The following is a 23006-nucleotide window of genomic DNA, read 5'->3' as shown; positions in this document are numbered from 1 at the left end:
TTTCTTCACAGGTACTTCTATTTTAGTTTTACTCATTTGGACTGTGATGCAATCTCTCTGAGTCACTATTCTTGGACACATGAGCATCTATGCTGGCATGCAAATATGTTAATACAAAACAGCTATTTTTGACTTTGGACCAGAACTAAAAATAGGAGGAAAAAATTGATTGCAAATAATTAAAGACCAGATTAAATACAGATCTGTGAATTCAGTTAGCTTGGGATATTTAAAGATATTTATCCTGGGTGGTAACTGGACCACACCAAGAATTTGGTGTTTGTGCACCTGTAAAAATGTTTCCCAAAGACTTCCATAGTGATTAATATCTATAAGTTAGAAGACTCATATTGCCTGGCTTCTTTCAAGCCACCAAGTGTCACAAATGAGGCCTATTTTTCAGGAATTCAGGAATGCGGCTCTCCCTGAAACTTTTCTCAGAAAGTATGATCTGAGACTATTTTGACATACAAAACATAATGGTTGCATTTAAATAGAAAATTTAAAGGTGGGCAAAGTTCTGCTCTCTGGCCCATTTCCATACAAAGCCAGTCAGATAATGAAAGATTTGTATGTATTTTGTGCAGCTTTCACTAGGTTTAAAATTCTTTTATGACGAATTGGGGTATTCGAATGAATTTGTGCTAATACATTTCAATAGAGTTCTAAGTAGTTTAAGTTTTTGACCTCTGTGGAAGTCCACATCTAAAATCAGTACCAAATAGACTAGCTGATGTTTTCAAAGCTAGATAGAAATTCTGTGACTAAATCCATCCATTCATTTTGAAAGTGATAGTCCTGTTTTTGAAACATATAAATAAAGAAATAAAGAATACATCCCAAATTCTGCCATGTCCTGTGCTCAAAATGAAACCAAGAAGACTGTACATAGTATGCTTGCCGTCAGCCCAAAATTGAGATCAAGGCTTTTCCAGCATTCCCATGTGCGAACATCCCACGTTGTTTTTTTTTTTTTTTTTATCCATTCTGCTTTTCAACTTCCACAAGATATAGTGGGCCCTCAGATAAAGTGGGCTCTGGAAAAGGGAATACTGGGTTTTACTGCCCAGGCATCCCAGGAGAAAGCACGAGCCCTGTAGCAGTGATTACCCTTTGTGTCTCTGCACTGGCCATGGAACGAGCAGAGAGGGGCGCGATGCTGCCCCGGCGGCTCAGGAGAAGCGGAGACAAGGCTGGACTCCTCCACTACCTCCTTGTACTCTTCTCCTGCTGCCTCAGCTACTACTAGTAACATGGAGCTTGTTCTCACTCCTGTGCTGCTGGGTGCAATGTAGGCAGCCAACAAAGAGAAACGAAGAGGCAGCTTGTATTTTTTTTTTTTGTCTCCTTTGCTGCCAAAATTACTGGGGAATATTTTGGTGTCAAAGCACTTCCCTGGGAATTGTTCTGATTAACCTAAAATCTCATTTTGATAACAGACTAGTGATAGTAATCAAAGCTAAAGTTCCTGTGGAAATTGTAACTTCATAGTTTTCAATTATTAAGACACATTTTAGTACTAGTGACACATCAAGCTTGTATTGAATTCCAGCCTCACAAAAGTGTAACAGGCTGTGTCTGTCAAGCAGAGTTAAAAATACAGGGTGGTTTAAGAACGTTCAGAACATAAAATGGCTTTTCTGTATCTGCTTTTAATGAAAAAAATATTGTATGAATAGAAATGGAAGTATAACAAAGAATTTTCAATTGATCTAGGAAAATAAAGGGATAAATAGAGCAAGAAAACAAATACTTTAATTTCAGGTTATTTGTATGTCACAGAATTCCTGTCCCTACTTACAGGCACTTATGTTTCAAAACAGCCCAGAAAATAGGAACAAAATATCCTTATGGTACTTTTACTGACATATTCTCAGTTGAAACTATGACAATAGTGCTTATATATTATTTTTTCATTTCTAGCATGCCAAGAAGTGAAAAAAAAAAGACTCACAAGCTATCTTTATGCTTGAGGAAGGAAAACTTGATCTTATCTGTTTCCTTTCAAATTTATAACTTGCAAATTATTCCTGGCAATACACTCAGTTGATAGAAACTAATTGTGCTAACTAATTAATTTTTAATGAGCAATTTCTTGAATTTTATACAGCACTGTAAAGGAGATATGGGCTCATAAAACACAGGTTTTATATATGAGATCCATTTTAAGATAACTCCCAAACACTTTAGGTATGAGGAAAATAATTAAAAAAATCTTCACCAAACTAAAATTAACATACATGTATTCCATATATTAACATCGTCCCTGCTGTATGCCTTAGTATGGTCCAGATTCCCAACACAGAGACTATTTATATCATTTTCTAGTGTGTCCATATCTTCTTAAATTGGAAGAAATATGTTTAGAAAAGAAATCTGATCTACTAGAACATATAATGGGGATAGATTAACTTCAATTATGTTACTTGAAATAAAATATCCATTATATAATGGATGAAATATCCATTATATTAAGCTACTGGCTGGCAAACATTAAATCAAATATAGACTTCTACATACTCTGTATCTGTAGTAAAGTATTATAACATATTAAACAGACCTTTATTTTAAAATCTCTTTCCAGTAGAGGAACAATCCTGTATTATACTGCCTCATATAAGCTACTTGAGAGTTATGAGGATCCCTGTCTTTTTTGATACTGTATTCTGAGCTTTTCCAGTTGTTCTACACACTGTGTCTGGGCCAGCTTCAGTGTTCGATTCTCCTCTGTCAGTTCTGCATACTCCTTAGCCAGCCGAGCAGCATCCATGCTTTCTTTTTCCACTTGTTCCAGTCTGGCAATCAGCTCCTTTCTGATGATTATGAAAAAACAAAGGTTAAAAACTGAAGTATACAAAAATTTATTAGGTGCTATGTTAAAGCCAGACTATATAAGTTGTTAATATGGTATTAACTGAGCTGTTGTGCAATAGAGGCCTAGAAAACTATTTGGTTAGAGTCTTCCTTTCCCTTGAAATATTAACCTGTCAAAATCTCTGATATGTTTGTTCTTCAGTGACCAAACCTTCAAAATGCTGAGGACCTTCAAAAAGCTTTAATCTCAATTAGATTTGAACATGCAGTACACTGGGCAGAATCAAATCCCTAGAGACTGCATGCTAATATTTTGCTTGGATCATTCATAAGAAGAAAAAAATGTATTTTTCTCTCAATATAAAACATATTTACATATTTGAAGATGAGCAGGGTGAGCAGCAGAGCTATTTTTTTTTTCGGTTGGTTGGCTGGCTTTATCAGCAACATCTGTGAAATATACCTGGTTTCCTTTTCTCTGCCATGAAGAAAAATGTTCCGAGTGAACAGATAGTAGGCACATGAATCTGGGCTTCATATATTATTTCTATACTGTTTTTATACACATGCAGACCTTGGTTCTACTGCTGAGGAGCAGAGTTATTGAACTGCAAACCTGACCCCTCCTGGTCTTTTTAAGAGCAGATGCTTGAGGAGTCAAGCGGTTGCTTCTTCTAGGATGGAGTCACACCGTTCCCTGTATTCCCACAGCTGACCAGAAGCTGCAGTCTCCTATACAGCATCAACTGAAATTACCTCAGCAGAAGTTACGATAAAAGAGGTCTTAAAACAACAGAACACACTGAATGCATGAGTAACTCATTGCGTATCTAATCACTCTCCACTTAGTTAGCCAGCAGATTAGCCTGGCCTGTGCTTTTTCTTCCCTCTAACTTGAGCCATTTCTTCACCCCTGCTACAGGAAAACTCTTTTAAAAGATTCTTAGCTCTTTTGATCATCCTGTCTCTGAGATATTAGTTAATCTTTAGCTGTTCATAGCCCTGTGACTTTATTTCCCAGTCCTGCCAGAACAATGCTTGTAGATCATCAGCGGGAAGATGTAATGTCTTCAAAGTGGATAGCTTTTTCCACAGGCTCTAACAGGCTGTTCTTACTGGCCAGCCCTCCTGTCAAGCTAGACCAGTGCCTTCGGACTGGAAATTCTTACAGAGTAGTAATTCTATCTTTGCAGGCCATGAAGTATTCATAAAATGCTAACTTTCCAACATTTGCATAAGGAAATAAGGGTTTTGAAAAGAGTTCTTCAGTCTGGCCTTCTTTCAGGATCAGTTTAATCTCGCTCTGTTTATTGCAGCTTTCAGCGATAGCAGAGTTTGCTCATGGCTTAGCTGATTGTTTACAGCAACACTTGCTGCAGCTCAAGGAGTCGCATGTTAGAAGAGACCTTGGAACACTCCTTTCGCTCAACTGTCTCTCATACCAAGACAGCTAGGGAGAGCAGAGGCCATTACAGCAATTTTAAATCAACCAAGAGTTGAAGTATACAGATGTCCTCCCGTAGCTAGATATGCCAGCTTTTTTTTATACCACTTCTTTAGGTGGTAACAAAGACCTCTTCTCTTCCCTTTAATCAGGAATACGATGTATTCATCAGGTACGCTTAAGCAACTTTTCAAGAGAAAATATCAAGGCTATATTTTTGTTCAGTCAAACTCCATTAACATTTGGCATAGTATACTCGTAAAATATGTAAAAGGAACAAGCCATTAACAGGTTTATTTCTCTTTGGTTAGTCCTTGCTAGACCGACCGTTTTTCAAATTGGCCAAGACGAAATGATCTGGCTAGGAAGTTCAATATTCCAGCTCTTATTAATGGCATTTAATGGCACTATAGATCACAAACGTGTAACTGGAAGTATATTTTAGGGAGTAAGAAATGCATCTAAGAACAATCAGATTTTATTTTCTAGCTTTAATCACTTCAATCACTTGGAGTTTCCCCTGGACGATTTTTGTTTCTTGAGACCAAACACGAGCTACAGTAGTATTTCTTTGCAACTATTCTGTTTGTGCAGTGCTGGAGTAATGGATGAAATTTTTTCAAACTATAGACTGTTCACTCAGAAGTGTACCCCAAAAATTAATTCAAAATCATTCCTCCTTACTTTTCTTATGCTTATCAAGTTCTTAAAGGGAGGTGCAGTGAACACACTAATAAGTAATCAGCAGGTAAAACCTTTTCCGTGCAAACTTTTAGTACATGTGAAAGAACGTGCTCACTGCTTTTGCTGGACTTGAGCCAAGACTGCCACTGGCAGGCAGTGTGCAAAATCAAATCGCTCCATTAATGAATGTCAATCCTGATTTGATAAGAGGAGGCTGTAAGCAAGTATGGCTTTCATGCTGCTTTCCAGTAAAACTCATGTAGCACAGGATTTTTCCCTGGGATTTAGCCTTCCTATTAAAATAAAAATGGGTTAAGATCAATGTATACTTGTTTCTGTAGCTCATGATCTGGAATCCCTCTCCCAGAAAGCAGCTTCCTTGCACTGAGGTAGTAAAATTGCCCACTTCTGAGTCAGCAGAACCTACTTATTCCCTTCCCATCAGAATCAACACCTGTTTACAGGGTAGGGTGATGTTTCAAGCAAATACTGCCAGCCTGCCACATAGATCTAATTTTAGAGTACCAGGGAATTGCTAAATGTTATGAATGGTGTGGTTTACGAAGCTCACAAAAGGATGAGGACACTAACTAACATTTGCTTCTGATCTAATCCAGGATTTGAACTAGCTTTCAGAGGTTAAAGAACACCACACTAAGCTCTTGCACCATCTAGCCTTTGTTATGAATGCTTAATAAATGGATCTAGCATTGTGTAATCTGTGTTTTCTGTTAATGGTTACCCTGTGTTTAAACATTAACAGCATTCACAAAGTATTTTCTACTTTGTGCTGAGATACTTGAAGCTTTGAGACAAAGCTGTAACATACACTTTTAGTGTTCTTTTTTCAGGGAGGTGTTGGGGTGAGAAGGGAAGACCAGTGTGATTTGCATCATAAACCAAAAACCACAAGAGCAGAAAAAAAATGCTAGAATGGTCTTACTGCAATTATTTATCTTGTCCTAGCCTTAATGACTACTTATGTGGAACACAGAGCAACCTTACAGTAATATACTCAATGAATAAATACCAAGAGAAGTTATTCCTGCTAGCACATCTCTAGCAAATGGAGCAGATAAGAGTTTTCAGAGGTAAGCATATCTGGAGATAGAATAGACTCAAGGAAAACAACTTCCCCAGCATAAAGAGGCAGACTTGTCTTTCCCCAGTTGTGGACAAGGTATTCAGGATCCTGCATCTGTCGTACTATACAGTTCTTCCCAGGTGACATGGGGTTGTACCTTCTCATGGCAGTGCCACCTCGTTCTGTGTTTGGCACAGCTTTCACATCAGAAGGAATCAGGAGACCCCAGTGAGCTAGCTGCTGCCTGGGAAGACTGCCTTTGCATGTACAGAGTCTAGGAACTAACTTTTGAAACAATGGGATAGCCTGTTTTAATGTAGATGACAGTTTTAATGTAAGGACATTTCTCAAATGACAGCACATGAAAGTATTCATCAATGTAATAGGGCAATTGGAAAAGTTTTAATTTCCACTGATTTGGCAGGTAATGGGTATTTGGATATGTGTAAATTGATGAAAAATCAGGTCTAGAAGGGAAATATTAGTAAGATAAAAGGTTGTTGTCTTTATAGTTTATACTATTCTTTTTTTCTGAAGTACTTGAAAGTCTGAAGACTACTTGCCTCAATAGTTTCGGGAGAGACAGTCTAGACACAGTGTGCCTGGAGGAACCACTTGGACTTGGGACCTTGGAACCTTGGAAATGCTCCTAGGATCATCAAAGCGTGCTAAAGCATACGGAACAGCACCACAAAATTAAGCAGACATCTTCACAGCATGTCAATGGTAATGTGTAAAGGAAGGAAAATAAATCAAATCCATGCCAAAGAAAAGGAGTGATCCTAAATCAGGTGGTGGTCAAATTATATTTTCTGGAGAGTTATATTAGAATTGTCTGGGAGAGGAAAAAGAGAAAACCATCCAGAGCTAAGAATATAAGATATAGCTAGCAACCATGGCAACTCTAATATTTAACTACATAATCCAGGGTCATTATCTAGTAATAGCAATATAACAAGTGCTCAAAATAACCAGCCATCCCATCCCTTTCACCCAAACTTAGATACTCAAAAACATCTGTTATGGAAATACATGTGTGTTTCTGGAACATAAATTAAATTACATTCTGTGACCTAAATGTGGTGTGTTCTGACTTCCACACCCTTTTCTTTCTTTTCTATCATGTCTCCCATTCCAGACTGATTTTGTCCCTCGCTCTACATTTTGTTGGCATAAATGGGCAGAGTTTGAGTGAAGTAAGCAAATACAGCTATGATCATTTATATTAGCAAAAAAATATGACCAGTTTTCTTTTAAATACTTTCAAAATCTTCCTTGTTTTTGTCTTTTTCCTGAGCAACATCTTTTTTTGCCTTCTCATTTCCTTTGCCCTAAGATTTTATTTCACATTTACTATCTTCTATTTTCCTGGGAAACAGTTGTCTTCTCTCCCACTCCTAGCCTAATACATTCTCTTGCCATCTTCACTGTATACAAGAGAAAGGGGCAAATAAGTTCCTCTTCTTGCGCTGAAGTAAAGCTACCCACGTCATTTTACACCACTACCTTTCCATACTGCAGCCATACATAATTCTTACACTATAATGAGAGACAAGTCAAACTAAGCAAAATTTAAAACCTTTTAAAAGTTTTGAAAGAGTAAATAAGTTTTGACTTTTTAAACAATGTTATTCAACTTTCTATTTCTTAAACATGCCTTCTTTAAAATATACTTACATGTATATAATACATGTGTAAAAGCTTACTTTTATATATGAACCCTGAAGTTCGGGAAAAAAAAAACATTTTGTTTGAAGCAGAATGAATATTATTCCATTTTTTGTTTTAATAAAAAGCTCCAAAACCCTTAAGAACATTTATGTCAGTTTAACTTAAAATGATTTCTTTCTCCTAAGCATCAAATCAAAAAAATTTGCTGAATCTCTTTTCTGCTTTGATCATGACAATCATCATCATCATCAATTTTCTGAGTACAGTTCTCTACCAGTAGCTTTCACAGGAGCAGACACAGACAGGTGGGATCTGACATTTGACTTCTACAAATGAGTTAGTCTGTTGAGAGGAAGTTAAGAAAGCTGTGAGGGCAATCATCCAACAGCACTTCTAGTTGCATTTAGTAAAAATGTAAATTGAAGAACAGTGCACAACTTACTGTTTATTCACATTATAAGGAATAAAACATTATAAGGAATGTCCATTTTATTGCTTTTAACATTTGAAAGAAATAAATTATAGATACCAAATTATTAGGCAACTGTGAATCCACATCTCCATGCTGTCAAACTCAAATGTAGAGTAAGATCAAAACACCTGCACCTGTTCTTAATCTGCTCAATTTTCAGAAAGCCTCAAACAATTCCACCTTTTCAATTTGATTACAACTACTTTTGAGGTTAAAAGCTGTGCATCTCATCAAGCTTATGTCCTAAAAGATAAAGCCTCTTCCTGTTCTGAGAATGGGAGAATGGAATATATAATATGAATGTCATCCCAGTCATTGTGATCCAGTCTTGACCTCTTCAATTCAGCATAGGAAAACCCATAAACTTCCTTCAACTTTCAAACTGTTATTGCTGAGAATATTTTTATATAAAAAGTTACTGATCATTAGATAAAAACCTTCCTTCTTGCTGACTCCTTCACCAACACACTCATACTCCTTTTCTTTACAGTTTTATATAAACGCAAGGTTTTTGTGTTCAGATCATGCATGCTTACATGTTTGTATATAGGTATATGTGCCCCAATAACTGTTGAATCCACCTTCCAATTTCAGCCAGGCTTGATGAGGATGAAGAGATCTCAAAGAGCTGGGTTTTGACAGGTTCTATGAAAACATGTTTACAGACAAGGAAGACACCACAAAGGGTGGAAAGCTAGTATCATGAGCCCTCCCCCAAAATACTACACACAGGAAGAGAATCTACCTGGAAAGGAACTTCATAAACAGTTCTCAGCTAGGGAAAAATCTTCAGTTGGAGCTTGCAGCTTTTTCAACTTAAAATCGAATAATCCTAGCACACCAATCTGTAGGAAATTAGGTATCCTTAATTTCAGTGCTTGTAGGACCGCTTCTTCAGATTAAGGGACTTGGAAGGTGGTAAAAGCTGCTGGACTGACATCTTAAGGTCTAGGCATTTCACAGCTACAAAGCATGTGAATATCTAGTCCACAAATAAGTAATTAGGAGGCACATAAGAAAAAAATACGGGAATTTGCTCTCTTATTCAGCCACTCTTGTTTTAACATATGTTTACTTGGGAGTGAAGTCTTTTATACACACAGAACAGATTCAGCAAAAGTAGTAATAGTGGAAGCTTCCTCACATTTTTCCAGTGTTGACATGCACTAGTGGAGTCAAGAAAAATGCCAGTTTGAGGCCCTTTAATTCATTCAGGATGACCATGCCTGAGAGACTCTCTTCTGGTCTCAGAGGCTGATTATGGTAGTTTTGAGCTCAAGTAAACAATTTTATGCATGTATCTGCCATTCCCAAGGAGCAAAATATTTCTAATTTGGCTAGTACCATAGATATGCAAAAATACAGTCAAAATTTCATTCTTATAGATGCAAAAATGTATGTGTCTAGCCCTCAAGAGCCTCAAACTTACTTGTAAACGGGCATAGCTAATTCAGGCATGTGTCAATAATGCAATTATATTAATACACTCTGAAAAACAAATAATCTACTGTTAGCTTTTGGGGGTTTATACATATAAAGTTAAGCATTTAAATCACCATTTCATATTTTGTATTCATCTTGGATTTTCAGGAAGGTCAAACACACATGGTTCCCAGTGAAGTCACTTCATTATTAAAGACATATGTAAGCAGCTTACTTTAAACAATCAGCTTGACAAATCATTTGAAAATTATTTGAATTAATTATTTTCTATATTCAGCTTTTTAAATTCACCAATTATTTTTGATTGGCCAAATTTAATTAACAAAACATCAAATGCGAACACCGGGAGAACTTAGTGTCAATCTCTTTTGTTATATATATTTTTTTAACTAATCTGTCTAATCTGTCAGCAACAAAGCACCATGAAAGTCCAACAATGGAAGGAGATTTGGTATTGGAAACCCTCAAGTTAATTCAAACATGTTAGGCAAAGACTAACCATATTGTGTCTATAGCTTCAATCCCAGTAAAGATAAGTCTCACCTTCTCACCCTGTGTAGTTTGGACGCACAGAGATATTTGGCTATTTTTACTGTAAGGCTACAGCATTTCAACAGTTTCTCCCACCAGCATGCTTCTGCAGCTGAGGGCTTCTGTGGATGCAAAGCTGGCTGAACTGCACGGTCAACCTTAGTGAGACTGCTATGAAACTATGAAGAGCTCCCTTCCCCCTTTCACTATGCACTGTACCATCACAAAAACATCATGCAGCATTTGGAGGAATTTGTTGATTTTATTTTCTCAAGGAAGGCAACCTTGCTTGAAGTCAGCCCCAGTGTGAATGTGAAAACAGAAAAGTATCTGAAGGAGAAAGAAAGTTTACCTAGCGGTAACTGTTATTCCTTGGGCTTCCTTGTCTGGTAAATACACTCACTGCTCACCCTCCTCCCTCTCTCTCAGAATGTCTTTGTCAGGTTTCTTGTGGGAAGAACTGAAAGTCACTGAGTGCACTTTGCCATTTAAGAGTCACATGAAGATAGAGGGAGTATGAGTACAAGCCACAGCCAAAAAAAAAGTCACCTGCTTAAGCAGTTTGGATACAATCACCTGAAATGTGACTGTACATAGAGGCAACACACCCCATAGAACAATGTTTACTAATATTAAGTCAAGTATTCTAAACCAAAGTGAGGATTCATACACTTTTCATTAAAATATACAAAGTTAAGTTGGAAAAAAAAAAATAAAATTAAACTTAAATTAAAATTAAAATTAAAAAGTGGGCTTGTACCAACTGAATTAGATTTCTATGTAACAAAGATACAAGTGTCCTAGAAGCTGTCAATGAAGGTTTTAGGGAACAGCTGGATAACAGAGGGCCCAGAGCTATGAAAATGCAGCGTCCTTAGTTCCCAGGTTGATGCTAAGGACTAATGGCCTAATTGTGACTGTCAGGCAGAGGAGTAAGGTCAGAAAACATCATCTGAGATACACAACTTCAGACTAGGGCTTTACGAAGGGAATATGCAACAGTAAATAGTTTGGTAAAGTTACTCACTTTCTTTCTTCCAACAGAGCAATTTCTTTCTTGACCTCATGGTACTCTTCTGCTATTTTGCAGTGCTGTTTGTAGACTTGCATAGATTCCTTAGAGTCATGACAAGGCGGCAGAGGCTTTATGAATAGAAGAAGAAAAAATTATATACTGCTTTTGAATGAAATATTAGAATAAATGCATATTTGAAAGATACAGTCTTTATCTTCAATTCTGTGACAATTACTTAGAAAAAATTCCCTTTAACCCTCACTGCAGGATCTAGCCTAATAGTCCTAGTGATGGCCTTTCACAGAAGGAAAAAAACACTTTCCTCTATAAGAATGTCCATAGACCTTCAAACGCTATTAGGATTTTCATAACTTTTCATGTTGACTTTTTAAAGTATCCCTGCAAGATTGTTCAAAAAAAGATTTTTCCCTTACCTCCTTCTTTTTCTGCTACAAAATGATAAAGTTGGTGCATTGGTCATGACTATAGCTACACTGTAACATAAAATGCAAGAGCATGTTTTCATTGTAGAAACTACAACACTGAGCAGAATGGTAAATTTGAATGCAAACAAGCTCTTATTCTCTAATTCCGCAGGATGAGAAGGAAAAACTCTGGAAATAATCAATATGGAAATCAATAGCTATGGAAAGCTATTGATTATTCTTTTTCATAGGCATAATGCTTTTCCCAGCTTACTACCAAATGGGACCAGGCATGAATTGGAAGACTGGGGATGGGATGCTGATCCTGCTGGACTTAACAGGAGTTATACTGCTGACTCCAGTGAAACCAAGATTTCATGGCATGTTCTATCCCAGGAATGTCTCAATCTGAAATACTCAGTTAAAAGAAATGATATGAGTTAAATACTATATTTGTATAGTGTTTTGAATTTCCAGGAGAGTTAAAAGTAGGATAACGACAGCAATTAAAAATAATATCCAGATAAGAGAGAGAGTTTGAAGGCAAAAGCACCCTAACTTGAATTAGGGCAGAAAGGAGGGTTTTTTTTTTAATGCACACTAGAAATAATAAATATGTCAAAGAAACCAGTCTATCTTGGGACTCCTCATATGAATTACAGCTAAAATCTAGAGAACACAGTGTGGTTAATTGTCAGTGCTTTTTTGTTCCTTAAAAAAAGAATGCGACTTAGTTCAGACTTCAAACTTGACTGTCACATTTTTGCCAGAACACTTTCAGGAAGTGCAGTATTTTTAAGTTATTAGCCATGAATCAATTGACTGTAAATGAACTCCAAATAGCATGCTTGAGCCACCTGTTTGAAGCAAAAGGAAGCACTTAAAATAGTTCCTTTACTGCCCAGTTAAAGAACATCCAATTGCCCTTCATAATAAAAGTAGACTTTTTTTTACTTCTTGTTGTCTTGCTTTTGACTCTTATTTGTAGTAAAATCGTCCAATGACAAAAGAAAAAAAAAGTCCAAAAGCACAAGTTCTTGGATATTTCCTGTTTATGAACTTTCAATCCTCTGTTTCAGCTGAACTACGAGTTTAAATTTCACTAAACATATTCAGAGACAAAGATTAATCCAACAGGCAGGGTAAGTTTTCTTCAGATATACCTCAACGCATAGATGTAATTAATTACTATATGGACCTTTGCAAGTACTTGTATATGGTACATAGTCCTCATTGAAATTTTGAAACAGATACTCATTTTCCAAGTTTTGAATGTAAAAATGCTATGTCAGAATTGCTTCACGGCACAGTTCTGAGCTCAGGAGAAGACAGGACCTCAGGGAAAGAGCTGTCCATTACTTTAAGAAGCTGGTTCATAGGAAGGGGACATTAATTGCATTTCAATGGGGATGAGCAATAGCATGATCCATACAGTCACTCAAATAATAAGCATAAATTTAACAGGTCAGAATATAGAAGTCTCAGTGCTCTAATCCAAGAATGCAAGGGTGAGCCAAAGTAGCTCTGGTATCTACCAGAGATCAGCAAACAACAAATGCATCACAATAAAACAATTTTGAACAGTACCCAGGGGGAAAGTCCCTAAACAGTGATCCTTCGGAGGAGAAAAAAATTGCATTTGCTTCCAACTTGTTTTCTACAAATCTAGCTGGTTTAAACCAGTTTAAAAACTAAAGCAGCATTCAGTTTCTATATTCCAGCTTCCCACTCAAAAGTTATATTTAGAGAGCTAAAAATTATCTAGTTATGCTGAGACTTAGTATCTAATTCCCACTTCGAACCAGTTGCTAACTTTCAGACCCCTTCCTCTCATTGTTTCCTCTTCAGTGTCATTTTTTAATTGATATTTTATGTTTTTCACTCAAAATGAACTGACAACAAGAAATAGTCATTTACTAATATTCTCTTTATACAATTTTGCTTCAATCTTGAGTGATGCTATCACGTGCTAAATTGAGAACTTTTTTATCACTGTGGAGAAGCTACCTATTTGCCATGTAAAAGTTAAGGTGGAATGACATTTCAACTTTAAAATGTAAATTTGATTATCATTTTTTGGATCCGGATGACGGAGCATTTTGATTTGCTTTCTTGAAAACTTGAAATTTCTATCAGAGGTTTTTGCAGATAGTGCCTACAGTTAACATGAGTAATATTTACCCACTAGTACATGAAACACAAGCTTATGCATTCCTTATTTAACAGATTGCTCTACTACAACACCAAGAAAAATGTGAGATAAAAGAGTCTAGTCAGTTCTTTTCTGACTTTCAACCAGATTTTTGATTTTCAACCAGAAAATGTAAACTAACACACAAGCACAGACAAATTACTTTAGCCATGTCTTCCAGCCTACTTTTTTTAACATAAACAAGAGTACAAAGAATTAATGATAAAATCTGTCCCCATCAACAGAAGCATTTTCAGAAGATGCAGGACAAACTCCTGAAAAAAACAAATGCAGAAACAGAGGCAAAACTTACTTGTTCCAAAGCAGTAACCCAAACTAGTCAGCAGACATTTACAGTATTACTTCCACAGAAGAGAGAACAATAACAGAATGGTAACAATTACTCATCTAAATGGAGTTAGGAGGAACCTACAAAACCACTGAGTCTTGTCCCTTGCTAACACAGGCAAATGCTGGGATTCATGGGCTTGAGTCCTACCTTAGAACAATTTAAGTCCCCTGCCCCAGAGCCTTACCAAGGATTAGAAACATTTTTCTAATTTCCAGTTTAATTTTACTGAGGACAAGTTCATATATGTTTTTCCTGTGCCAGCACTGTCCTTCCTTTAAACGGCTCTTCTCTATCCTGTCTATTTTACCTCTGTGATGCATTACATAATTCTCAGACCTACATCTTGGTAGGTCAACCAAGCTACATTCCTCTAATCCCTCCTAGGTGATGTTTCCATTCTCCCTATTCTAGCTGTCTTGTCCTGGCCCCTATTCCAGCTTCAACACCTTTCTTGAATGCCTGTGATCAGGCCATATGCAGTATTACAGATGGTACGCTGATGGCATACCTTCAGCAACTCACCTCTGACAGAGAAAAAGAAATGGAATTCCTGGGACAAGTATTTTTCATCTATGAAGCCTTTATTTTGGTGGGTGTTTACACAGGCGACCAATTATTAATAAATGTCAATTTGCAGTATGGGTTTTTTTCAGTCAGAATCGAACAACCATGCTTTAATTTCTCCTCAGTTCAGCCCCAGCTTGTTACTTCATGACATATCTTGCCCATCCAGAAATTAATATATATAAAAGCATACCTGCTACATAAGCAAAAAAGCCCCTGCCAAAGAAAGTTATATTTAATGGCAACAGTTGTGACTTTTAATCCTGCTTATTTCAGGCTTCAGTGTCATCCACCCTCATTTTCCTGCACTGGCAAAACACGGTGTGTGCAGCATCTCTAGTTTTGTTCACAAAGCTATTACAAAAGCTACAGTTTTTACTGATACTGTCCTGTTATTCCTAATTTTCAGCAAAGGAAAATTTCTCTGTAGTTTATTGAATAACTCACTTTGACAAACCTTTTACAGAGTCTAGCAAGCAGACACTAAGAGACCCCTGTTACAGGCTGTTCTATGACTGCAAAAGTGCACATACACCTGTATAAGACATATGCACTATTTGTTTACATTTTTATTTGGAATCATAAAAAAAATGTGGAAATAGAAGAGTAGGCTGGCCTGTTTTTTCAGAGAAGTTGAAGGAGCTGTTCTAATTAAAATCTTTACTGGGGAACACTAAAAGAAAGTTGTTTTCCATCTTTTTTTTTCATTTTACTTACATGACAAAGTGTGTCTTGCCCTTTTTCGTCTTCTCCTATGAGTATCAGTATTCTGTGGACTCCACAAGAGTCCACAGCTAACTGATAAGTTCTGTGTAGTTGATAGTATTACCTGAGTGTTCAAAAACCTAAAACATTTTTTAAATGTACTTTGGGTTATTTGCATTTACTTTTTGATTCTGGGCTCTTTCGAAAAAAAAAATCAGTTTGCTTCTGAAAAGATTAAAGTTTAAAGAAAAATACCATGTCATGCATTTTTGGCAGCTGAGCAAGTGGACTTATCTAGAAGGTACTGAATCTTAGCACTGGTCTAATTAAGGAGTGATGTCTCACTTTCTGTAGATTTTGTTATTCCCAGCTAAATCATTTTGGAGAACCAGAAAATCCACTGGCAATGTTTTGCACAAAGCCCATGTTTATTATATGGCCTTGTGTACTCTTCCAGGATGGAAACAACCAAATTATACCAAGTAAAACTGATAGCTATATATTGTAACTAGGTTCTGTTGTGCGACTGCAACTCTTCAGCCAATAACAGGTATCAGTTATAGGAGATCTCTAGTTTAGAAGCTTATTACGAAAATAAGCAATTCTCTTCCCTCGAAACATTTCAAGTCAGCTGGATGGAAGGAATTGGCAGTTTAGATCTCTTTTCTGAGAGATCTTCCATTCTTTTCCAATCTTAGTATGATGCTCTGAATCTGTCAATATGCATGATTTACACAACCTAAAATAAGATTATAGTTATCATAGCAATATTAAAGGAGGCTTATCAAGTTCATGGGCCATGAAATCTAATTCTAGACTACCAAGATACTCTGGAAATTCTCTTGTAATTTAATACATATTCAAAAATGTCTAGTCTTACCAGTCAGTAGAAGTGAGATTTCCATTACTCAAGTTTTAGAGTAAACAGTTTCTGCTAAATGTGTCACATATAACAAACTGTCCCTTTCATAACATAAAATATTTTCATTCTTTTTTTGTATAGACATTTCCAACTAAGCCATGAAGAACTTTCCCTTGACTTAATAAACTGGTATGATAAATGGCAGGAGCATCTTCTCTCTTGCAGCAATTTTATGGTCATCTAACTCCACTGATTTCAGAAGATTTATAGTACCAAATATGACATAAATGCCTCTATCAAGCTCATGATTTCATGAAATGGGATGGTACAGAGTTACAGATTCCACATGTGTCTGTACATGAGTTCTGTTCTTCCCTATTGAGGATGAAACTTTAGGCTGGAATAAAGAGTTTCACAGAGAAGAGAGAAAGGAACTGAGCAAATCACAGGAAATGCTGAAACAGGAGCATTCCTTGATACCTTCATCTATATTCAGTGACCTAAACAACAAGGCCTTAGATGCTGATTTAGTGTCTAAATATAGCAAATAACCACTAGTAGAATGTCTGTCAGAGAGGCCACCACTCAATAAACAGCTAATCAAAGAGGTACCTTCCACGGCCAAGTCCAACTTTTACACGGGCCAAAGGTTAACTTTTCCCAATAATAAACTGACAAACATAGTAAGCCTATCTTCCCCGCACTACTGACTTCATTGCTTACACAAAGGAAGAAAAAAAAAAGACATTGAAATTCAAAAAAGCAAGTGCTTTATCCTTATTATAGTGTTGCTCTTCAGTAGGAAAATAAAAAGCTCCAGGACAGCAAACAAAAGAAATCAAAAGAAAAAACTATTAATATGAGCTTAGTTTTACTTGGGCATCTCAGGAACTGCACGATTTTTGTCAATAAACCTGCAGAAGAGACCAGAGACATACTTCCTGTATGAAGTTTAAGCTCCTCCATTCTCATATATATGCCTTCTTTCTGAGGTGACCCTACATAGTGTTTATTGTTAAATAATAATAATAATAATAAAACTTTTGAGTTACATTAGAGATGTTATTTTCTGACAAGTTACTCATTGGAACATTTTCCCATAAAAATATTGGAAAATGTAGCATTCCAAAAAGTAATTTGAGAAGATAACATTTTCAGTCTGAATCCACGTAGTAGATCAGAATGCTCAACTGATCATTTTTATCCTTCAGAAAGAAGCTCTAACTTTCAGCTGTTGGGATTGTTTTCTAGCAAGAGTGTTTATAGAGCATTAAGTATTTGCAATTAGTCTTCCATAAATTCTCTAGCCAATTCTACCTCTAACTCTGTAAAGTTGGCATCAGTGCTTCGAGAGCAGGTTTCCCTACCCTGACGGAGGAAGGCTGCTGTGAACTTTGCCCTGCCATTGGATACCAGTGCGCAGGGAGTAAGTATGGTAGGATCGTGGTAGGAAAGTGGGAACACTAGGTAATTCTGCTCAAACAGCCAAGTTGTCTGCCAGGGCCTAACATAGAAGGATAAGGGCTTGAAGCCCAAAACAGAGGTGCAAATTGCTTGAGACTCAGGCTGTGGTCTGCTGCCTGCATGCATAAAATTCTAAGGCTCTGATTTTCCAAGTCACTCAGTGAACTTGCATATCTTTCAAAGTCCAACCCAAAGATCAGCTAATTTGAGCTCTTCATTCTTATAAGTTTCAAAATCTTCTTCACTTTGAAAGCTGGCAAGTTACTACTTCTTCTAAGTGCATATTATTATATAGCCCCCTACCAGGCATTTATAGTTTGTTTCTTTAAATAAAATACTAATGCCTTTCATTGTATTTATGGCATGGTGATGAAAATTTTGTGGGTCTAGCTGTGATATTTTTATTATGAAACTATGTACCAGCATTCTTACAAATTCAAGCATTTCAAACTGCTGTGCCACAGCTGATTAAAGGGTACATTTACATGAAACCTCATGTGTGCTGCTTTATACTAGCTAACTTTAGGACAGAGAAAAGCATGGATGGAATGACAAGGGACTCCACCATTCAATACTTACGCAGGTCCTGCTGAAGTCCATGTTGTTACAGTTAAATTCCTACTGTAATATGGGAGCTAGTTCTTTTCAAACCTTGTTGGTTACGTTAACCTAAACTGCAACCACATGCTATACAGAGCTGACACATCATTACCATTTGGATCACAGCAATTAAAAAGAGTAACTTAATTAATAAGAAAATGCAACTAGGTAAATTATAACTTTGTTGCAGTTCAAAGCCCTGTTACCACAGCATCAACTCAGAACCTTATGTTGACATAACTACCTCAGATTGAACACATCTAAATATAAATGAACATATAAGCTTGAAAAGCTAAAGGGTGAAGCATCAACACTGCCTTTAGAGAGGCTGAGTCAGCCACATCCTTAAGTTATCCTTTGAACTCATTACCACAAAAGTTTCTGAAATATAATAAAAAGAACATTATATGAATCAAAATCTTTGATTGTTTCTTTGAATTTATTGCTATCTTGAGATCATGAGGGTAAAGGAAAGACTGAGACTTCTCTTGAAAAAATGTTAGGTACTTAACAGAACGAAAGAGTGTACATAGTGGAATAGCTCTGTGTGCACTTAGAAAACTTTTACTGAAGGGCTATTATTTATCCAACAGACTTGAATGCTTCCAGGGCAATAATTTCAATATATCATGAAAATATTCATTTAGAGAGTATATTATATATTCCAGAAATGGACTGTAAATGTCTTAAAAAAATATATCATTTTGCCTGTACAGTACCTACAGCTAGCACTGGAAATTTTGTTTCTATGTACCAATATAGTAGTAATGATAATCATACTTTGCTCTTTTAGAGCCCTCATCACCCACATACCTCAATATTCTTTAACAAAGAAGGTAAAAATTGTTAACCTCATTGCACAGACAAACAGAAATGAAGCAACTTCTCTAAGATCACACAATCTGTCACTGACAGAGTGAGAAAAAAAATGCAGGTTCTTGAATTTCAGTTCAGCACTTCAGCCACAAAACAGTATTGCTTTCCTCAAATTTATTTCTGCTGAGGGAGAAAATACCAATTGTCCTTTGCTGCACTGGAAGGTCAGCAGAATGAAGAGGCAAACATACTACCCCGTTCCCATCAGCACGGATCTTAATTTGCTGTTCATCCCTTTAATCTTTCCTAGTTATGCCCAGTGAAGGAACCTGTCCCTATTCTCAGGATTTGAGAGAGAGAGCAAGAAGAGTCTCTGTCTTCCTCAATTCTTTCTCCAGTCATCCTTTTGATGAGAGCAGCAGGAGAGAAAATAAAGTCCTTTAGATCAGCAGCCCTCCCGTATTGTCTCACTAGTTGATGGGGACAGGAAGGGTGACATCATTGGACAACATGGTCTGCTAATGCCTTTCTCAGTTTACACTCAGGAAACAACTGCCTGTGTATTGAAATATCAGAGGAAGTCTAAATGCTCCTGGGACACAGATGATCTGAAGTACCTTGCAATGGCTAACAAACACTCCAGAACCGCCAGAGAGGAAAGGGAAATAATCCCTAGATACAGAACTGGCACCATGCCCACTGAACCATGGAGTTTCCGTGGACTGACGTCTCACTGAGCAATGTATCAGGGCTCTGTCTTGCTTCTCCAGCATCACAAATTGGCCTGGTCACAAAAGCATTCACCTCTTTTGCCCTGCACTGTCTGCAGACATCTGCTAGAGCAACCATAAGGGTTGCTGGACATGCAGCATAAACTAAACTAACTTTGAGGATGCTATGATCTATTCTGGACACTGGCCCTAGTTAAGCAAGATTAGAGATAAGATGGCACTGCAAGATATACCTCTGCATTTTCTTGGACTGCTTCAGAGAAAAGTCGTAACATCAATCTTCACACAGCTTGTGAGTTTTAGAATGTAATACCTGGCTCATACCTTCTCCCGCCAAAATCACAGGAACTGTTCATTGTAGGGCAATGTTCCCAGTTAGGTTTTGCACAGAAATTGTAAAAAATAAAAATGTATGTGAGACTACAAAAATAGCCATATTTCTCTGCAATTGGATTAAAAATGTCAAATAATTTTTCTGCAGCTCTTGAACGGAAAATGTTTCCTTTTATGGAGACATAAAGTCTCAAGAAACATTAACAGTTTAAAGAAGCAACACTGAAAATCCCATCTTAGCGTAACATCCACATTTTTCTAATATAATAAACCTAGTCAACACTAAGTTGAATGGTAGTTAAAACTAACTAACTAAATAAAATAAGTTTACCTGCAGCTGCTGATCTAGCTCTGGAAAAGTCAAAGGGAAGGAGTCTTCAGGAGAAGCATCATCTAAAAAGTAAACATTAAGTTGAAAGCCAGTATCTACTGAAAAGGTATTTCAAATGATCTGTTGATGTAGTCATACATTGCATACATCCACCGTAATATCAAGATCTTTCAAACACTTTTGTATATGCTTACCTTTTCACACATAGGATACTCTAACAAACTCCTTGAAAATACTAGTGAGTTGGAAATAAGAAAAAGTTAAAGTGTTGGAAAGACATAAACCTGAATTGGTACTGCAGTGATTAGGAAGCAAAACAAAACTAGCTACAGCAATAGAACGTGTGATAATGTGGGGAAAAAAAAGTAAATTCAAACAATCTTTCTTCTTGAGCTGTTCATACAATGCAAAGAACTCAAAAATCTTCCACAGACAGCATCCTTACTGTTCAAGAGGTCATGACTTCAATGAAAGGGAAAGATACCTTCTCCATCACAGTACAATGGCTTAGCAGGCTTAAAACAGCAATAACAGAAATGCTTTCTCTCACACTCCAAAGGCAATCACAAGAATGTACAAACCAGACTGGCAAACCTGGAACTAGAATCCTATCTACATAGACATGATTAGAATGGGAAAGCACCACAAACAACTTCATACTGCAAAGAAATATCTTTGCTATGACCTGTAGGTAACTCTCCTTATGTGATAAGGTGAGTTCATTCATGACGATCAGTCAAATCATGTTTTCATTTATTTATTTATTTTTAATATAGGCTTCCAGCAAGGTGGGACAAAGTGTGCCAGTTACGTCAGTGTTCTGATGTGGACACCTGCCCACTAGTAGCTGGACTGAGATCAGAAATATGAATCATACTTGGTAGTGTCACAACAGGCCACTGCAATATTTCTTACTCGGTGACTTTCGCACTATCAGTTTTGCATTGGATTGTGATGACTGTTTATGTATCTTACTACAGGTTATGGGAGGTAAAGAGAAGGTTATTATTAGCTAGCTTACAGAGTCAATTATTTGTAATGTGTCAAAAGTAAACAAGAATGTCTCTCACAGGAGAAAATTGCTAACATAGGTCAGATCTGGCAAACTGCTCTGCGTTGGCAGACTTCTACACTACAATAAAGTCCTCAAAAGATTAAAAGAACCATGTATCAAAGCAGTATTCTGTATAATCTTAATGAGGATCTAAATTATGCCTCAAATGTATTTTATCTCTTTATCCTGCCATCAGTGATCACAGCAAATTATATTAGAGGGAAAAAGTAAAATAAGCCATCTTGTACTATCAAGAACAAACATACCAGCTAATGTACAGTTTGAACATTATTTCAGCTACCACAGCTAGAATTGGGCACCACAAAAACAAGCTATCTTTAGTCTCAGTTTGTGTGCTGTTGAGAAAACCTATGCAAACAAAAATTTTTAGGAAGAGATGCCTAGAGAAGAAAAAGCTGCAGTGATACTGAGGCAAAAGCAAAACAATGAACTTCTACAGAAACCAAAGTGAAGTACTGTATGTTATAGAAGAGGATTCTTGTTATTATTAACAAAATACACTACCTCCACCTCTTATATACCTTAATTTTGTACACCCTGTCCCAAACACTTCCCTTCTGGAAAATATACTTAAATCACTGTAATTATATAGAGTTGTATCACACTGCTATGAAAGCGTTCATCTTTAAGTTGCTGTTGCTTTCTTGTACAATATTTAAAAATAGACTAATACTCTAAAAGAAGAAAGATGAATCATATGGCAGGGCTAAAAGGAAGGACAGAATAGGACTCAGCTGGACTAGGAGTACAGCTGCTCTACAAATATTTGGCTGAATAGTTGTTAAATATTCTGACAGCGATATTGGACCTGAGTCGTAGACAGCAGTTAAGCTGATATTTGTTTTGACAATTCCAGCAGTACAACCTTTGGTTCAGCAGCAGTAAGATGATTTTAACTTAACAGAAACTAAACAATATTAACCCCAAGAACTCACAAAGGAACGTTAGCCTTTTTTTTTTTTTTCCACTGAATCAGTTGTTAATAATAAAAATGTCAATGCTGTATCAGAATATTAGGAAACACATTCTATTACCTTCAAAAAAGAACCCAGTAATTTTTTTTTTTTTTAAGTTTGGAAATACTTTTAAAAGGATGGAATAGAGAAAGAAAGTACTATAGAGGAAATCCTTTCAGTAAGCAGATGTTCCCTGCTTATTTTCTGAACTCAAGTGACTGAGTCAATGGTACTAAAAATAGAACATATTGGTATCCTAACCATTATGGCATACCATAGTACATTTCATAATGGGCCTGCCCTAGCATCTATTGAACAGCTGCTAGGGGTTTTTTTTTAGTTATGCTAGTTTAAGACTTATTTAAATCGTCTGATGTTCTGCACATCAGATAAGTTGGGGACTTTGATGGCTTGACATTTTTTTGAGTTCCTAATTGTCTTAG

The 23006-nt window shown here is 36.6% G+C and overlaps 1 protein-coding gene across 6 annotated transcripts in view; it reads right to left on the bottom strand.

Moving 5' to 3' along the window:
* Window positions 1–1733: 1733 nt before the first annotated feature.
* Window positions 1734–23006, bottom strand: part of MAP3K7CL (MAP3K7 C-terminal like) — a 46098-nt gene continuing 24825 nt past the window's right edge. For 5 of the 6 annotated variants that reach the window (XM_062573106.1, XM_062573090.1, XM_062573119.1 and 2 more), the window contains 3 exons: window positions 20533–20594; window positions 11171–11286; window positions 1734–2813 (listed from right to left, as the gene is read on the bottom strand). In XM_062573106.1, the coding sequence (XP_062429090.1) occupies window positions 2633–2813; window positions 11171–11286; window positions 20533–20594 (359 nt within the window). In that variant the 3' untranslated portion in view covers window positions 1734–2632. The remainder of the gene's footprint in view (window positions 2814–11170; window positions 11287–20532; window positions 20595–23006) is intronic. The other variant, XM_062573126.1, reaches the window with a different exon arrangement.

Source organism: Rhea pennata, chromosome 1, assembly GCF_028389875.1.
Source record: "Rhea pennata isolate bPtePen1 chromosome 1, bPtePen1.pri, whole genome shotgun sequence".
NCBI lineage: Eukaryota > Metazoa > Chordata > Aves > Rheiformes > Rheidae > Rhea > Rhea pennata.
The sequence above is the reverse complement of the archived record's forward strand: the minus strand, read 5'-3'. Positions and strand labels throughout refer to the sequence as shown.